This window comes from Mya arenaria, chromosome 2 (genome assembly GCF_026914265.1).
Source record: "Mya arenaria isolate MELC-2E11 chromosome 2, ASM2691426v1".
In the NCBI taxonomy this organism is placed as follows: Eukaryota; Metazoa; Mollusca; class Bivalvia; order Myida; family Myidae; genus Mya; species Mya arenaria.
In genome coordinates, this window is record NC_069123.1 from 25,157,346 (window position 1) to 25,173,179 (window position 15,834).

Consider the following 15,834-nt stretch of genomic DNA (forward strand, 5'->3'; position numbering starts at 1 on the left):
GAAATCATAGAAAACACAATATTCCATTCCATTTTTCATTTTTTTATTATTCAATAAACTGAGCTATCTTAGGCTGCTTTTTGCATTTTCCTGTAAAATTTCTAAATAAAACATGTTTTATACCTTCCCTTGATAGAAGTACATCGGGTGCATTCCCGTTAAAAGTTGAAAGAATATTCTGAGATACGCTTTATGACATAATGATTACACAATACTACAGTAAAACACAGGTAGTAAATTAACATTCTAGAGACAAAGACTTTAGATTTATGACACTGTATTATGATAAAGGTAACACTAATTTAACTTATCACTCTGTCAGTCTTTTTTGATTCCCACCAGTGAGAGGCTCACAAGATACAAAGATTGTTCCAGACTGAATAGTCTCCAGAAACTTTGTGAACTCATGTCTGACAATACTGCAAAAGCATGCCCCAGAAAACCTAGGACTACAATGTTATACTGACTGGCGATATGGGAGCGCACTACAATTTTCGCCATATAATCATAATGCATTTTTTTTTAATCCACTCAAAGGGCTATCAGCAAATTATAGCAGCCCTAGGCAGCCTTTGGATGAGAGCTGTATAATGCAATATAAGGGCAAAACACACACCTAAAACATTAGTCTTCTGTTACAGTACAATATTTGGTTTAACCTGTGAACACATGTTACAGCTCTGACTGAAACACTCCAGCAAGCTCCTCAAAACTGCTTACATCATTAGTCTCCTGTGACGGTTTAGAATTAAGACCAACATGTAGCCTTTTTCTGTGAACCTAAGATGCACCTTGACCACTACAGCCCTGGCTGAAACCTGTTGAGCAAGGTCCTCAAAAATGCCAACAACATGTCTCCTAGTACAGTACAATATTTATACTATAAAGATATCCTACTTTTTTAAAAGCTGCTACCTATATGAACCAGGCTCCTACTTACCTTGACTGTTGCAGCCCGAGGAAGCCCGTAGATAAGGGCAAGCTCACCGAAACTGCCGCCCTCTCCGATTGTTGTCACATGGTCATTGTTAACAAACACCTGAAAGCAGAATGGGTTGACTTGCACATAGAGATTTTAAATTATCTAACAGTAAAGAATGCCTGGTCATAATCAAACTAGTAATAATAGTATAGAATGCCCTGCCATATTCACACTAAAACTAGTAGAATGCCCTGCCATATTCACACTAAAACTAGTAGAATGCCCTGTCATAATCACACTAAAGCTTATAGAATGCCCTGTCATAATCACACTTAAGCTTATAGTATGCCCTGTCATAATCACACTTAAGCTTATAGTATGCCCTTTCATAATCACACTAAAGCTTATAGTATGCCCTGTCATAATCACACTTAAGCTTATAGTATGCCCTGTCATAATCACACTAAAGCTTATAGTATGCCCTGTCATAATCACATTTAAGCTTATAGAATGCCCTGTCATAATCACACTAAAGCTTATAGTATGCCCTGTCATAATCACACTTAAGCTTATAATATGCCCTGTCATAATCACATTAAAGCTTATAGTATGCCCTGTCATAATCACACTTAAGCTTATAGAATGCCCTGTCATAATCACATTAAAGCTTTAAGTATGCCCTGTCATAATCACACAAAAGCTAATTGTATGTCTTGTTGTAGCAGATAACAAGACAAGAATATTTATGTTAAACAAAATAAAAAACAAGAGCTGTCACAGTATGTGACGAATGCCCCCGAATGTGACATTGACCTATGAACAAGGTCAGTACATGAAAAGTTAAAGATCAAACAAATACATATGGCAAGTTATTTTAAATTGCCTCTGAACATAAAAAATACCACCCATACTTGACAACCTACATTCTTATGTCCTTATATTCAGCATTCCATTGTGAATAAACACTAAGTGTATCTTTCACCTTAGAGGTAGGGACATGGGTCTTGCATGTGACACGTCATCTTGGTATGTCGAACACATGTGGCAAGTTATTTTAAAATCTGTCCATACAAGGGAAAGTTACAATCCGGACACAACAACCTATACTCTATGTCCTTATATGCAGCATTCCATTGTGAATAAACACCTAAGTGTGACCTTGACCTTAGAGGTAGGGACACGGTTCTTGCACGTGACACGTCATCTTGGTATGCCGAACACATGTGGCAAGTTATTTTAAAATCTGTCCATACAAGGGAAAGTTACAGCCCGGACATGACAACCTATACTCTATGTCCTTATATGCAGCATTCCATTGTGAATAAACACCCAAGTGTGACCTTGACCTAAGAGGTAGGGACACCGGTCTTGCGACACGAGTTATTGAGCCGGACACACGGACGGACGGACGGTGCGATTTTAATATGCCCACCTTCGGGGGCATAAAAATCAATTGCTCAGATAAGTGAAAAATTTCTACAGCTTATAGATCAATATTTTCTTAACAGACACCAAATGTACAAATAAAACATGCAGAGGCTTCTCTAAAATCATCAGGCATTCTATACAAACAGAATTCTCCCGACATTCTACCGCGTACTATCAAATATCTATACATCAATACCATAAAATTATTCCATTCCGTAAATGGGCAGAAAGGCAGATTGAGACACAATTACAATTGGAGTAAGTTCATAAATTCTCCCATTAGCTGTGAGTGGCTATCAACTGATAAAATGTCTCCATTGAAGTTGACCAAGTTCGTCTTTTTCAGTTTCTAAAGCATTTTTAGAGCGCCTTCAAGTTTATGACAGTGTGAGAACATGTGTGGAGAATGTGTAAAATTATTGATGTGATGATATTGCAATTACAGATCAGGTCAGGGACAAATAATTACCATCACAAAGGATCCCAATCAGTATTAAGCTAATGAACTTAAAATCATTGATTTGCCTGATCTAGGAATCATTAACAGGGAAATATCTGTGCGATTGGTTGTGCTACTGTTCTAATTAAAACTGTGTTTAAACTTCCATTAATCCTCAAAGAAAATCTAAATCAGACACTTGCAAATGACAAAACACACACTGAGTATAATATACAGGTACCAACCTCCTTTTCATTAAAAAACCCTACTGAATTATGATGTCAGTTCAAAGTAGCATATGAAATTGTTTCTCCTGTATGAGGAGTGAACTTGAACATCATTCTTACGCAAACAAGGTTATAACTTCTTCTAACTTGATTTTGTTTTATTTAATTATATCTGGAAGAAAATTGAGTTTGCATTTTTTTACAAAAAGCTTTTGTAAATTTCTTCTGGAAAAAAGTTTAACTTGACGTGATCTATTATCCTAATAAGGCTATTAAGTAATTGTATGGCAGTGGAACCAGCATTCATGGCTCCTGAAAAATAATAAAATTCAATCAGCCCACCATTCAACTAGAATTCTAAGAATTGTTTGTGTTGCCTTTGAGAAGTGCCTTGATCTTCAGATCTACTGACGCCAAAAATCAATAGAGGTCAACTTCTGACCATAACCTTTGTGCATACCAAGTTTGAAGACTCTATAACAAGTTTTAATCGAAAACAGAAGAGTAACAATAACAATGATGCAGCTGGACAAAGTAATCCCTATATGTCAGCCAAGCTTCGCAGGCTTAAAGACAATATAATTTGCAGCTATCCCCAGACTTAATAAGGACAGCATTTCCGCCACACTGGCGTATTCATAGTCTAGGGACTAACCAGGCGGAGATGGGTCCATTATTGAAACTCACAGACAGTGATATTAATGGCTGTTGTAAGTGAGACACTATCGGGCAGGAAAGGGTCAAGTCAGGATAACAAACCAGTTGATGTATACTGGAGAAGATTTCAGTACTGGTTGGGTAATTCTGAATTCTGAAAGGATGATCAAAAATAGGGACATCATTCAAGTATATTAAAGTAAAAAAACTGTGGCCAGAACTGCTTGGAACACATACACTTATCATATACTGAAATTTGTAACTTAGATTATGAAAAAAACAAAAACAATTGACCGACATGAAGTATTCACAGTTATTAATTAGAGACCACTGTATTACCTGGATCATGACTTTGTGATTCCGAGACCACTTTTCCAAGCCTTAAAAGTCTGAAGTCTTTAATGCTAAGGGAAATACCCTATGCAGAATTCATGCAGATTTTGCTTCAATTTTAAAAGACACATGTCCTTATATATGATTTTCTGTTATAACAGAAAGCTGACAATTTATGGACAAAATGCAGGATTTGTGTAGAATTTGCTTCAATTTTTTTAATGATATAAATTTTCCCCCATATATCATTGAAAGCCAAATTGTTTACTGCATAAAATTTCACTTCCCACGGAAATCTTGCTATTTCAACAACCAGATATCTGACATTAGTATTTCATTTCTTTTAGCTCGTGTTCTAATGATTGATAGATTATCACTCCCTGCCAAGTTAAGTACTATTGAAACCCTTTCAGTAATAACACTAATGGACTTTGCTTGTAGTAATGGTTTGCAAGGTGGTCAACGTGCATTATTTAGAGATGACAATCATAATATATTCATATATGGCGTGTGTCAAGGTTATCCAATTACCCTATTACTATTAAGTTGTCCAAGTTGAGACAATGGTTTTTATTATACAGCACATAAAGACCTTATATTTGGTAATTTGAAAGGAGTCATAAGACAAACTGGAAAAAAAATGTTTTTTTGGTATAAAAAATCATTGTAGGAATCTTGGGGCATATTTATAAAAAATGTTGTTGTTTTTTAACAGAGGTTTTAATGGTAGTGTTTCCATTGTTTAAAATACTTCATAGGTACAGAATAGCTTTTAGGATACTTTAATAAACAGCCCTCTGAGTACTGAAATGGCCTGTGGTGCTGAGGTGGGTGGGGTTACTTACATCCACTTCCCCGTTGTCTATCACATAGAAGTTGTCACCCTCATCACCTGAAAATAAAAGACAGATTGTAAGCCACATTAAAAACAAAACTAAATAACTTAAGTAAAAGATATTAAGAAAGTTTTGGGAACCACTACCACACAATTTAAGCATGTATCATCATTTTTTAAATGAGGCCACAATTATAAAAAGTTTGCATGCCATTTCCCTATTCACATTGCTAGGTACAAGTAGTGCGGTATCATTTTTTTCTAAACTGTCTTAACCCTGAATTCTCAAATGAACAAAAAAAGATGACCTCTTACTGGAGGCTTAAAATATTTAGGGTAGTGTCTATATTTGTGTGTCGTTCGCGAAACACCCAACAAACTAGTAATAATAAATTTCGGCCTAATTCATAATTCCTTTTCATTTTGTACCCATTCACATTCCAAAACATCAATATTTGCAGGAAATGAATTGTTACAGTCTACTGTATGTATTTCAGCTTGATGATCAAATGTCATTCAGACTCCAGCCAATTACAAATGAGATCAATGCTTACATCAGTTTCAAATGATTTTTTATCAATAAGAAACTTATCGATATGAAACTTTCAGACCAATAATACTGTTGAAAGGCAGAGTTTCTTGAGATTTGGTTTCCTACTCTAATCTAATTGAATAATGTATAAACAGTTTTCTCTTAGTTACACAAGTTCCATGATCATAATTGTGGAACATTTCATGAGGCCCCAGGTGAAATATGTTTCTAGTTCTTTGGCAATATGCTGTCACCATTGATAAATAAAAAAGACATCTGGATAAATCAACTATGAGGGCCTCAAATATTTGTATAAGTAATGGGTGAAATACAGCTAGTCCATGATATTGTCCTCATTCCTTGTTACAACAGGGATCTTTCCCTTTGAGGCAATGAGAAAAAAAACACAAAAACACCATGTTATAATTATCATTGCTAAAGCTATCTTCAATTGTTTCGACATTTGCATTGAATTGTTTGTCGGTTCAACCTTATTTCAATCACAATAATACTTCAGGATCAAGAAGCCTGAATTCTTACATAACTACTGGGTTTGAAGAAAATGTAACTATAGCCTTGCCAAATAAAATTCAGATTCTGAACAAGCCCAAAAAACATCAAGTTTAGGGCTTGCAGTGATAATTTTGACCACTGGATTTGCACAATTACTGCTGCGCACAGCTTCTATGTTTGGTTATTTTATCAATCAACCAAGGCTTACAACTACAGGGTTCTCAATATTTTTCAATTGAACCGTGTCTCAAATAGTTAAGCAACCGACCAGCTACTACTTATTCTATTTAAAATTCACTCACTTCCAAATTTAAACTGGCCCAATTGCCATTTGAACCGTTCATCTTTGTAGGTGGCCGGTTCTTATTGTGAACACTGTGAATAAAGTTGATATTTCGTTCTTTGCAATTTAATTACAGGCCAATATATGATTCGATCCACAAGCTAAATATAACACTTTTTAGCAACAGTGACACCATTACTTGTTACTTTTAATGCTTTTTAATGCTCTATTGGCGTTATTCTCATACTTGATGGGAAAGTAAGCTTCCTGTTTGAAACAACATAACGGGAGATGCAGAGTATTTCCATAAAAATCCCATGTATCTCCGCTGACGAGAAACAGTTCTGACAACAGCATCGCCATTAACATTGATGGATTGTGGAGAAGTGCAAACACTCAAGTCAATACACTATTTTAACAAGAACACGGAACTAGGATGTTTATTGATCATGTTAAGTTGACAAAATGAGGCTTTAATAGCATGCCAAATTTTTTAGAACAAGTCTTAGGGATCAAGGGGTCCTTCGATCGTAAATCCTATTAGTGATATTTTCTAGGAAATATTTTTAAAAGGAGTTCTACACTGCTTAAATTCTCTTTAAGGTATGAAATCACTCCTTTTGTGAGACTCTTTTTGAAACAGCCCACGGGATTATTTTACATTGTTGATGCTGCTTACTCTTCAGTCACAACCTTTTCATTTGATATCAAAGATCCAGAATATGAATTTGAATCTAGCATGAACCTTCAAAAACAATGCCTCATTTCTGTTAAAACTAAGCAATCATTGATCAATTAACTAACATAGATTGAAATTAGCACATGGCTGGCACAAACAAAATGGCTATCTGGTTTGTTCAACATATAAAAGAAATTACATATCCAACAGTAAAGGATCTGGGGTCACTTACATCAAGAATCGTACGAGTTCCTACGGTTTTGTACCGATGAGAGATTTTCAACAGTAGTCAATGCATTGTTAAAAATCTCTTCTATTTAAGGTATGAAATTGTTAGTAGGATATTTTTGATGAAAGAGCATTTTGATGTATGGAGCCTTAAAACCTCAATGTACGTTCTTCAACTGTTTCAGTTTTATTTTCCATCCTTACCTTGCAGAATAATGACTTCTCCCGCATGTCTGTGCACAGGAAACATGGCATCGAAAATATCACTGAAATATGCAAGAAAATACATATTATGGACCAACAAAGCAAGGACACAAACTGAATTTAATACTATTATAAGAAAAGTGAGGAAATCTTCAGTTGTTTAAATTTAAGAAAGTGTGAAGTATCCATAATGCACCAGTCAATTGTAACCATGGCTCCCCAGGTCTGGGGAATAGGGGCAACTTTGACCGGGGACATCCTAGGTAAGGCCTATTCCATGCTATTTTTGGCAGGTAAAAACAAAACCACCGCATTCACTTGGCACTGCGAAAGGAAAAAACACAGCCAATTTCCCCCGCTAATTTTGTTTCGATTCCCCGACAGGGGCATGTTCTTATGGGCTTTTTAAACACTCATACTGTTACTACTCAGAAATAATACATTGAAAGACTAAATAATAAAGTATGGCAGCCAATCATGATCGAGCATCAGTTTCATAATAACTGCTCAGGCCACACCAAATTGATATTTCGTTCCGCTGATTTACCGCTCCTATTTTTTGAAAATGTAAAAAAAATATTTTTATTTTTTTTGTGCGCCCGCACCTCCATTTTGTTTGCCAAGTAGATTTTTTTCAGGTAATAATTTATTAAAAGGCTAAAAACATACATGTGATAATTTCTTGGGTCGATTCCGGGACACTCGTCGTAATGTCAACGCACACTAGGGGGGTCCGGGCATGCCCCCCGGAAATATTTTTAAATGGGGAACGTCTGTGGTGCATTCTATAGCATATCTATTTTAGTCGTTTTTAACGTCGGGAAAATGTACCTATTTTGACTGCCAAGACGTATTTTTTACTTGACATGGTTGTTTTTTTTTTGCATTTTCTTGAAAAAATAAAACCACCAGATATTTTCCCAAGCTTTAAATGAAGTGCTAACCAGGAGGATATGCATTCTACTTTCGGTTTCATCAAAACAGGAAATAAACAACTATACGGGCACCTGTTTTCCCGTGCTTTTGAGAACATGCGTTACAAAATATTTATTTTTTCATCACATTTAAAACGTTTGCAATTTATGACACACAACATTTTCCAGACGATAAAGAAGATTTTCCAGTCAATGAGCTTTTTTCCGTTTGGAGATGCATATAATTTTGATAGAGACGTGTCAACAATCGGCTGTATAAAGCGTTCACGTGACTTACCATGATCACGTGATTAAAGCACTCTATATAACCACCTGTAAACCCCATATCGTCAGTTTTATTTCGGCGTAAAAATACACACGATAGTTCGGAAAAAAGGTCAAAACACTAAAATTCCTTATGGACGCGTAAGTTGTTTAAAGTTGTTTAAAGTATAACGACACATCGACTTTGAAATTTGAAAGGAATATGGGATGTTTTCCGTGTTTTAATTTTGTTTTTTTACTCATTTTGTCACTTTCTTTGAACTTACCTTCATGCTCGTTTGTTGGTAAAATGTGTGAAAAATATCAATTCATCAATTAAAAGCTATCATTCATAAGACCAAACAAATCCATATGAAAACAATGAATTTGTATACAAGAACCCTCCCAGACTCATTAAGCACAAAAATAGGCCGATAGATCAATTATCGGGTGATTGACGATGACCTCGACGACAGACGTACCAATTAACGGATTAGTGTCAACATGTCCTGTGTTTTACGACCAGTGTCCCGGACAGGCAAAATAGCTGACTTACATTGGTAAAATTAAGATAATCGATTCCGATTCCGAGATTTTTTTTTTCGTTTTTTATTTTATGACTTTCCGGGACAAACATGCACCCTCCGTGACAGAGATACGATTTCCGGGACAATCCCGGACGTCCGGGACGTTATCACATGTATGGCTAAAAATAATCAAGTATAATTTTTCTTCGCTAGTTTTCGTGTTTTTGTAAAGGAAAGTTACCGATGCGTAGTGTTTTATCCTGTATATCGATCAGTTTAGCATGGGTTTCAATAAATTCAATCAAAATGGCGGCTTCCGGTATAAACAATGTGGCTCGAAGTTTGGAAATTAAATCTTATTTTTTACAATAAATATGTTTTAAGCATGCTTGAAGTCATTGTTGATCGTCTCATGCACTAAAGGATCATTATTTAAAGCAATCATTATGCAATAAAGCATGTGTATCTAAGACTGGTAGCAATTATATTGCGTAATTAGTGACTCGTTTTGAATGGAAATCGGACAGGTCAACTTAATTGGAACATGAGTCATTGTTTGGTCCAAATTGATGTATCAAGCTAATTTTTGATCAAATTCTGACAAAACAACAGTTATGAACAAATATCTTTTCACAAATAGCGATATAAACACTGGTCTGGATATACCTCAACATAAGTAAGCGGCTAAGTTTATCACCTTATATTTGTTTTTATTTGCAGCATAATCTGGGATTGTAATATACTTGTCAATTGTAACCAATGCCCCGCCCACCCCTCGCCCTTGTTCCAGGGGTATACCGGGGACAGCAGAGGCAATGGGCTGTGTTTTTACCTTTCAGGTGGCCCCGCAGTGCCTAGTGAAAGTGGTTTTGTCTTCATATTGAAGATAGACAGGAGTGGGCCTCACATAGGTATTCGGGGTTGCGAGGCGATTTGGCAGGGATTTTACCAGCAGTGTGTCCCTGCAGTCGGGTATTTTACCCGGGTTTTGAGAGACCGGAAGACAAAGTCCCCGCTATTCCGGACTTCGGGGGGGGGGGGGGGGGGGGGCGTATACAATTGGCTGGTGCATAAAAACATCTAAATAACCCAAAAAAGTACTCTGAAAAATACCCTTGTTCTTTTTGTTTTAATAAGCACATGTCATTGTATTTCCTGTGATAATAAAAACAAAATTTAGTCTATGTTATATGGAGTCTGATGTTTGATGAGGCCTGTGAAAGTGATCATTTTTTACAAATCCCAAATCAATCCTAAGTTATGTCTAAATACAGTTGCATATGATGTTAAACTGATTCAGGTAGATTTATATAAGTCGTTTCAAACTTTTTACTAAAGCAGAGTTATTTATTATTATGAATGATCGTCATATTAAAGTACGTTTTAATTATATAAGACATTAGATGTATCGATATAATGTTTGTACTAAACACGGATGAATAAATAGTATGTATTCCGACATTTTCCCAATGTCCATTAGAGGTTCAGTTCAAGATGGCATTAAGATGGGTTTAAGGGCAATTATTTTGAACAATCTTTCTTATTTATATTGAATATAAGGAAAAATATATTTTTCACTCTTCGCTCGCTTCGGTTTTTATGAAAACTCACAAACTTTTTTTTTTTTTTTTTTTTCGCTCACTCGCTCCAATTTTTTTTTGCAAAAATCCGAGGAACTAAACATTAATTTGGTGTGGCCTCAGGACTTCTTTGAAAAGAAACGAAATATCATGCCATAGGAGACTCCGCACTTCAATTGGGGCGCCAACAAGTTGCACCAGCATCATATCTTCAATAAAACTGAATGCTGTTTTACACTATCAGTTTAGAAGGCTTTTGAGACACATATTTAAATTGTTGCCAAGAGACTCTCTCCAAAAATCAAGCATAATCTGTTATCTTTTTAAGTTCTCTAAAAAAATGGATTTATAAACAAGGGGACTTTTAAGTTCTTGACAGTTTATTCAGACACGCGTCGTTATAGTTAACAAAGACCCTCAACACAATTCTGTGGATTACTTTCACTACAAAACAGATTTAACCTTGCTGAAACTGGAAAAACACACATTTTCCATTTTATGGCGCTTTTATTACCTTCATCTTAAGACCAGGAGTGAGATTTTGGCAAACTAAAAATGTAAACAATTTTCAAAGAAAAAACTTTACGAGAATCCACTGATCAAATGAAAGAGGGCTTAATTCAGCTTAATTCTAATTTGGCTCATCCTTTCAGTTCATACTTATTTCTTTTAGCTCAATTGTTAAGATAGCTGACTAGAGGCTCATATGAATCACTCACGACTTTTTCCTGTACATTTTAAGAGGCCATTATTAAGTTTCCATGGTGGGGTTTGAGCCCACAACCTATTGACTTTTTCCTGTGCATTTTGAGAGGCCATAATAAAGTTCCCATGGTGGTGTTTGAACCCATGATCTCTTGATCAACTGACCCCAAAACCAAAATTTCATTTTGAAATTTTTATGGTTTTCATAACAAGACTAATATTGAAAAACATTGATTTTTTTTGCAGAAGGTTAACAATGCCTTTACAAATTTTAATCACTTAAGTCAAAGGTAAAATGGAAAAATTGAAGATTTTTTCAATACGTTTAAATTCAACAAGTTTTCATATCTAATGAAAGCTAGTGTTTGGAATGACTTGCTTCCAAAAGACATACAAAGAGATTAATACCTTATTTATTTTAGTTTTATCAACCAGGATCAAGTGCGTTAACAATTTGCTCATTTTAAGCTTTCAAAATTCACAAACATTACAATTACAATACATATTAATCATCATTTAAGTCTATTTCAGGAATACATCACAGCTAGAGATTTTTTATGTGCATTATATAATATTTATGAATATTATACATCATAGTTAATCTGTATTTGGACTTCTTTCATAGCACAAATTAATTAAGTAAATTGTTTTTTTACAAGTAATTAACAAGAGTGGCAAGCAGTCACATGATTTGCCTGTTGAAATCATTTTTTTGTTATATATTTTACTACATAATTATGTATGTGTAATTTAAGGACTTCAGGGGCCATTACTCTTAATTGACTAGAGTAATATGGCATGTTATCTAACATGGTCAAGATATATTTTGCCCATACACAGTGTCCAAGTTTGGTGATAATCAAACAAAAAGTTCTTGATAAGGCCAACGTGGACAAGTTAGTGGACGTCAACTGCCCACCCACCACAAGTGAATCCATCTCAAGATGGGTGTTTAGAAATGATGAGAAATTAACATGCTAAACATGTTTTACAGTTTTTATTATGACAGGCAGCTTTATCATTAAAGTCCAGGGAATATTGCATTATCATATTTTATAAAATTAAAACATTTAGGTTACTTCTTGAAATACTCAAACAATCCATAAACAAAAATAAGCTTCAAAGAGACTGACACACATACATTTTCATCTATGATTTTCAAATTTGTATTGGATCAAAGGCTTGATTGAATATAATGTATTGTGTAAGTGCATGCTAAATCAAATCTTGTAACATATTGTGTAAGTGCATGCTAAATCAAATCTTGTAACATATTGTATAAGTGCATGCTAAATCAAATATTGTAAACAGTTTCTAATTAACTTTTCTTTTTGAAAAGCCTGATAAAGATCAACACAGATTGTCTGTTTGCTTTGGTATGGTACATGAGCTGTACTACAATGTAATAAGCCCTCTATCACAGCCAAATAGATGGCCTGACAATCAATTTCAAATTTTGTAACAGACAGCCTTTCAAATTTTGTAACAGACAACATTTATATCCAGTGGTATAGGTACATATAGAGCTTGTAGGCCTAGGTCTACAACTGTTTTGAAAAATGACAAAATTTGATTAACCCAAAAATGCAATAAAAACTAATAGCTACTCAAACACTTTTAACTAAAGTTTTTGTTTTTGTTATTTAGCCAAAGCAAGTTTGATGTTTATTTAAACTTTGTGCAGGGTGTATACATTGCTTGATTTTATTGTTATCATTGCAAATAAAATTAAGTATGTGTAATTATAAAAATTCCAAACCTCACATAGAACCATCGGGCCTACAATATTTTTTAGGCATAGCTATGTCCCTGTACACTAACTAAAATTGTATTTAATTTTTTTCATAAATGAAGACTTGTATACTAAAAAGCATTAATTAAAAAATGTAGATAAATCTATTCAGTATTTCAATTATTTTTTCTTAACAAGTTAAATGCCCCTGACAGTGCAAGTTTAAAGCACACAGAAAGATCAAATGGCCACTTCCCTGCTTCTTTCTATTTTGTAATTTTTCCTATAGCCTTTAATTCTAAGGATTTAACTTCTTCCAAACTTTGAAAATATAAAATCTCAAATTAACATGAAATTTTACACAATAGTCTCGTACCTTCTCTCTGTGTCATCAAGGTGGGAGAACAGGACGTTCTTCGAGATGGCCTTCGACAGGGCAGCCATTGTTTTGTAGTCTTTTGGAACAACCTGAAACATACAAATAGGCAATCAGACCAGACATTAAACAATGGCACAATCTGAAACACTGAAATTGGCAATCAGACCAGGCATTAAACAATGACACAATCTAAAACATTGAAATTGGCAATCGGACCTGGCATTTAACAACGGCACAATCTGAAACATTGAAATTGGCAATCAGACCAGGCATTAAACAATGGCACAACCTGAAACATTGAAATTGGCAATCGGACCAGGCATTAAACAATTGAACAACGTAAAACATTGAAATTGGCAATCAGACTAGGTATTTAAAAATGGCACAATCTGAAACATTGAAATTGGCAATCGGACCAGTCATGAAACAACCTGAAACATTGAAATTGGCAATCGGACAAGGCATTAAACAATAAAACAACCTGAAACATTGAAATTGGCAATCGGACAAGGCATTAAACAATTGAACAACCTGAAACATAGGTATTGGCAATAAGACCATGCATTAAACAATTGAACAACCTGAAACATAGGTATTGGCAATAAGACCAAGCATTAAACAATTGAACAACCTGAAACATTGAAATTGGCAATCGGACAAGGCATTAAACTGAAAAGAACAACCTGAAACATAGGTATTGTTGTGGGCTAGCTCTGGCCCTACGTGTATTACAGTTCTGGCGCGGACTTTAGGCTGACATCCGGGTGATAAGTCACAAACGATAATAACCGTTAAAATATTTATTCAGTTTACTATGTTAACATCAACAAGAAAACATGCATGGTAAAACCGTCGTTTTGAGAAAGGCTAAAATGTTGTTATTGTTTATGACTAAAACAGTTTTATTTTCCTGTCAATCAAACACTAAAACAGTCAGCCATCAAACGCCTTATATTGATAAAATGTTAATAAAACTTTAGCAAAATCTTATAAATTACTTAAACGTTGTAAAACGGTTCCACTTATTATTTAACTAATGTTCTTTAATATTTCTTGATTCTTTTATGCTATAATTACTTTTAAAAATGCCGAGATGTTAAACGCAGGCTTCCGCCACGAAAGAAAACTCGAGAACTCCTGAGCAAAAATCTACGCTCCTTATATATGCGTGATGCAGACTACTGCATCGACTCGTAGATCGACACCAAAAAAGCGCATCGACTACAGCTGATCGATCTAGGAAAATGCGATCGATCGCCTAAAATTGAATCGACTAGTAAAACTTTGATCGGTCTAAAAATAGAACCGCTGAAAATATGGCGATTAAGATAGTTATGCTAGAATATACATTTTTGCCTTAAGTTTTCAGCGCTAAAGCAAAGCAAAATAACAATACAAGGTAAAATTATCAACCTCTAGAGTTTAAACTTCGCGGTTATAGCAACCTTGGTAAAAGGATGTGACGTAAATGTCAAAAATCAATGAAACAAGATGGCTGACTGACTATGATATTGCAATAAGTTGCTATGAAACAGACAAAATTACTTGATATTCCTCATGTTTTAAAAGTAAGAAGCTTATGAAATGAAGTCATATAAGTCTGTTACACAATATAGCTAAGTTGCTTGCATGTTCTAAATCGGAATATACGTTGGATTAGCAGGAAACAGTAAACGAAATGCCGGGTGGGGTAATTCTACAAAGTAAACTCGTGTCTATAATTGGGTTTAAAATTAAGTTACCCCATCACGGACAACAACAAATTTGACATGACAACTGTGAGTACTTTGATAATAACACTTTCTCTTAATATAAATGTACAGTCAGTGTCACAACACCGGGGCACATCAGTATTGGCAATAAGACCAGGCATTAAACAATGAAACAACCTGAAACAATGAAATTGGCAATCAGACCACGTATTTTACAACAGAACAACCTGAAACATTGAAATTGGCAATCGAACCAGGCATTTAACAATAGAACAACGTAAAACATTGAAATTGGCAATAAGACCATTAAACAAAGTTGTATTTTATGTCTAGCTGTTTACAAAAAGTATCCTGGGTTTAAATCCAGGCCTGGGTATATTTGAGTTTACTTGATGATCACACTTAAAATGCATTACAAATTTGATTCATAACGTGCATCTAATTGATTATGACTGAATTTTATTTTTATTTTATGCAGTTTTATTATTGAATATTTACTAGCTCAGCATTTGATATTTTCCTTACATAACATTATTCTTTCACTATCTTTATTGAATCTCCTTTATTATCAATTTTACGCTTTCATTCTTCTTTTATATTTTATTATTCTAGGGAGGGATGTTCTAAATTCATGCCAGTGATATGATATATGCAAATCAAAATTGATGTAAACACTCATTGTTATGGAAATCACAATTCAACCATTCAGCTTTGCATATCTATGAATTTCATAAAAAAAAA

At 34.7% G+C, this 15,834-nt stretch overlaps 1 protein-coding gene across 3 annotated transcripts in view; it reads right to left on the minus strand.

Annotated features, from left to right (window-relative positions):
- Positions 1 to 15,834, minus strand: part of LOC128206856 (cAMP-dependent protein kinase regulatory subunit-like) — a 107,065-nt gene that overhangs the window by 13,147 nt on the left and 78,084 nt on the right. For all 3 annotated transcript variants that reach the window (XM_052909565.1, XM_052909571.1, XM_052909557.1), the window contains 4 exons: positions 13,379 to 13,470; positions 7,281 to 7,342; positions 4,852 to 4,898; positions 941 to 1,039 (listed from right to left, as the gene is read on the minus strand). In XM_052909565.1, the coding sequence (XP_052765525.1) occupies positions 941 to 1,039; positions 4,852 to 4,898; positions 7,281 to 7,342; positions 13,379 to 13,470 (300 nt within the window). The remainder of the gene's footprint in view (positions 1 to 940; positions 1,040 to 4,851; positions 4,899 to 7,280; positions 7,343 to 13,378; positions 13,471 to 15,834) is intronic.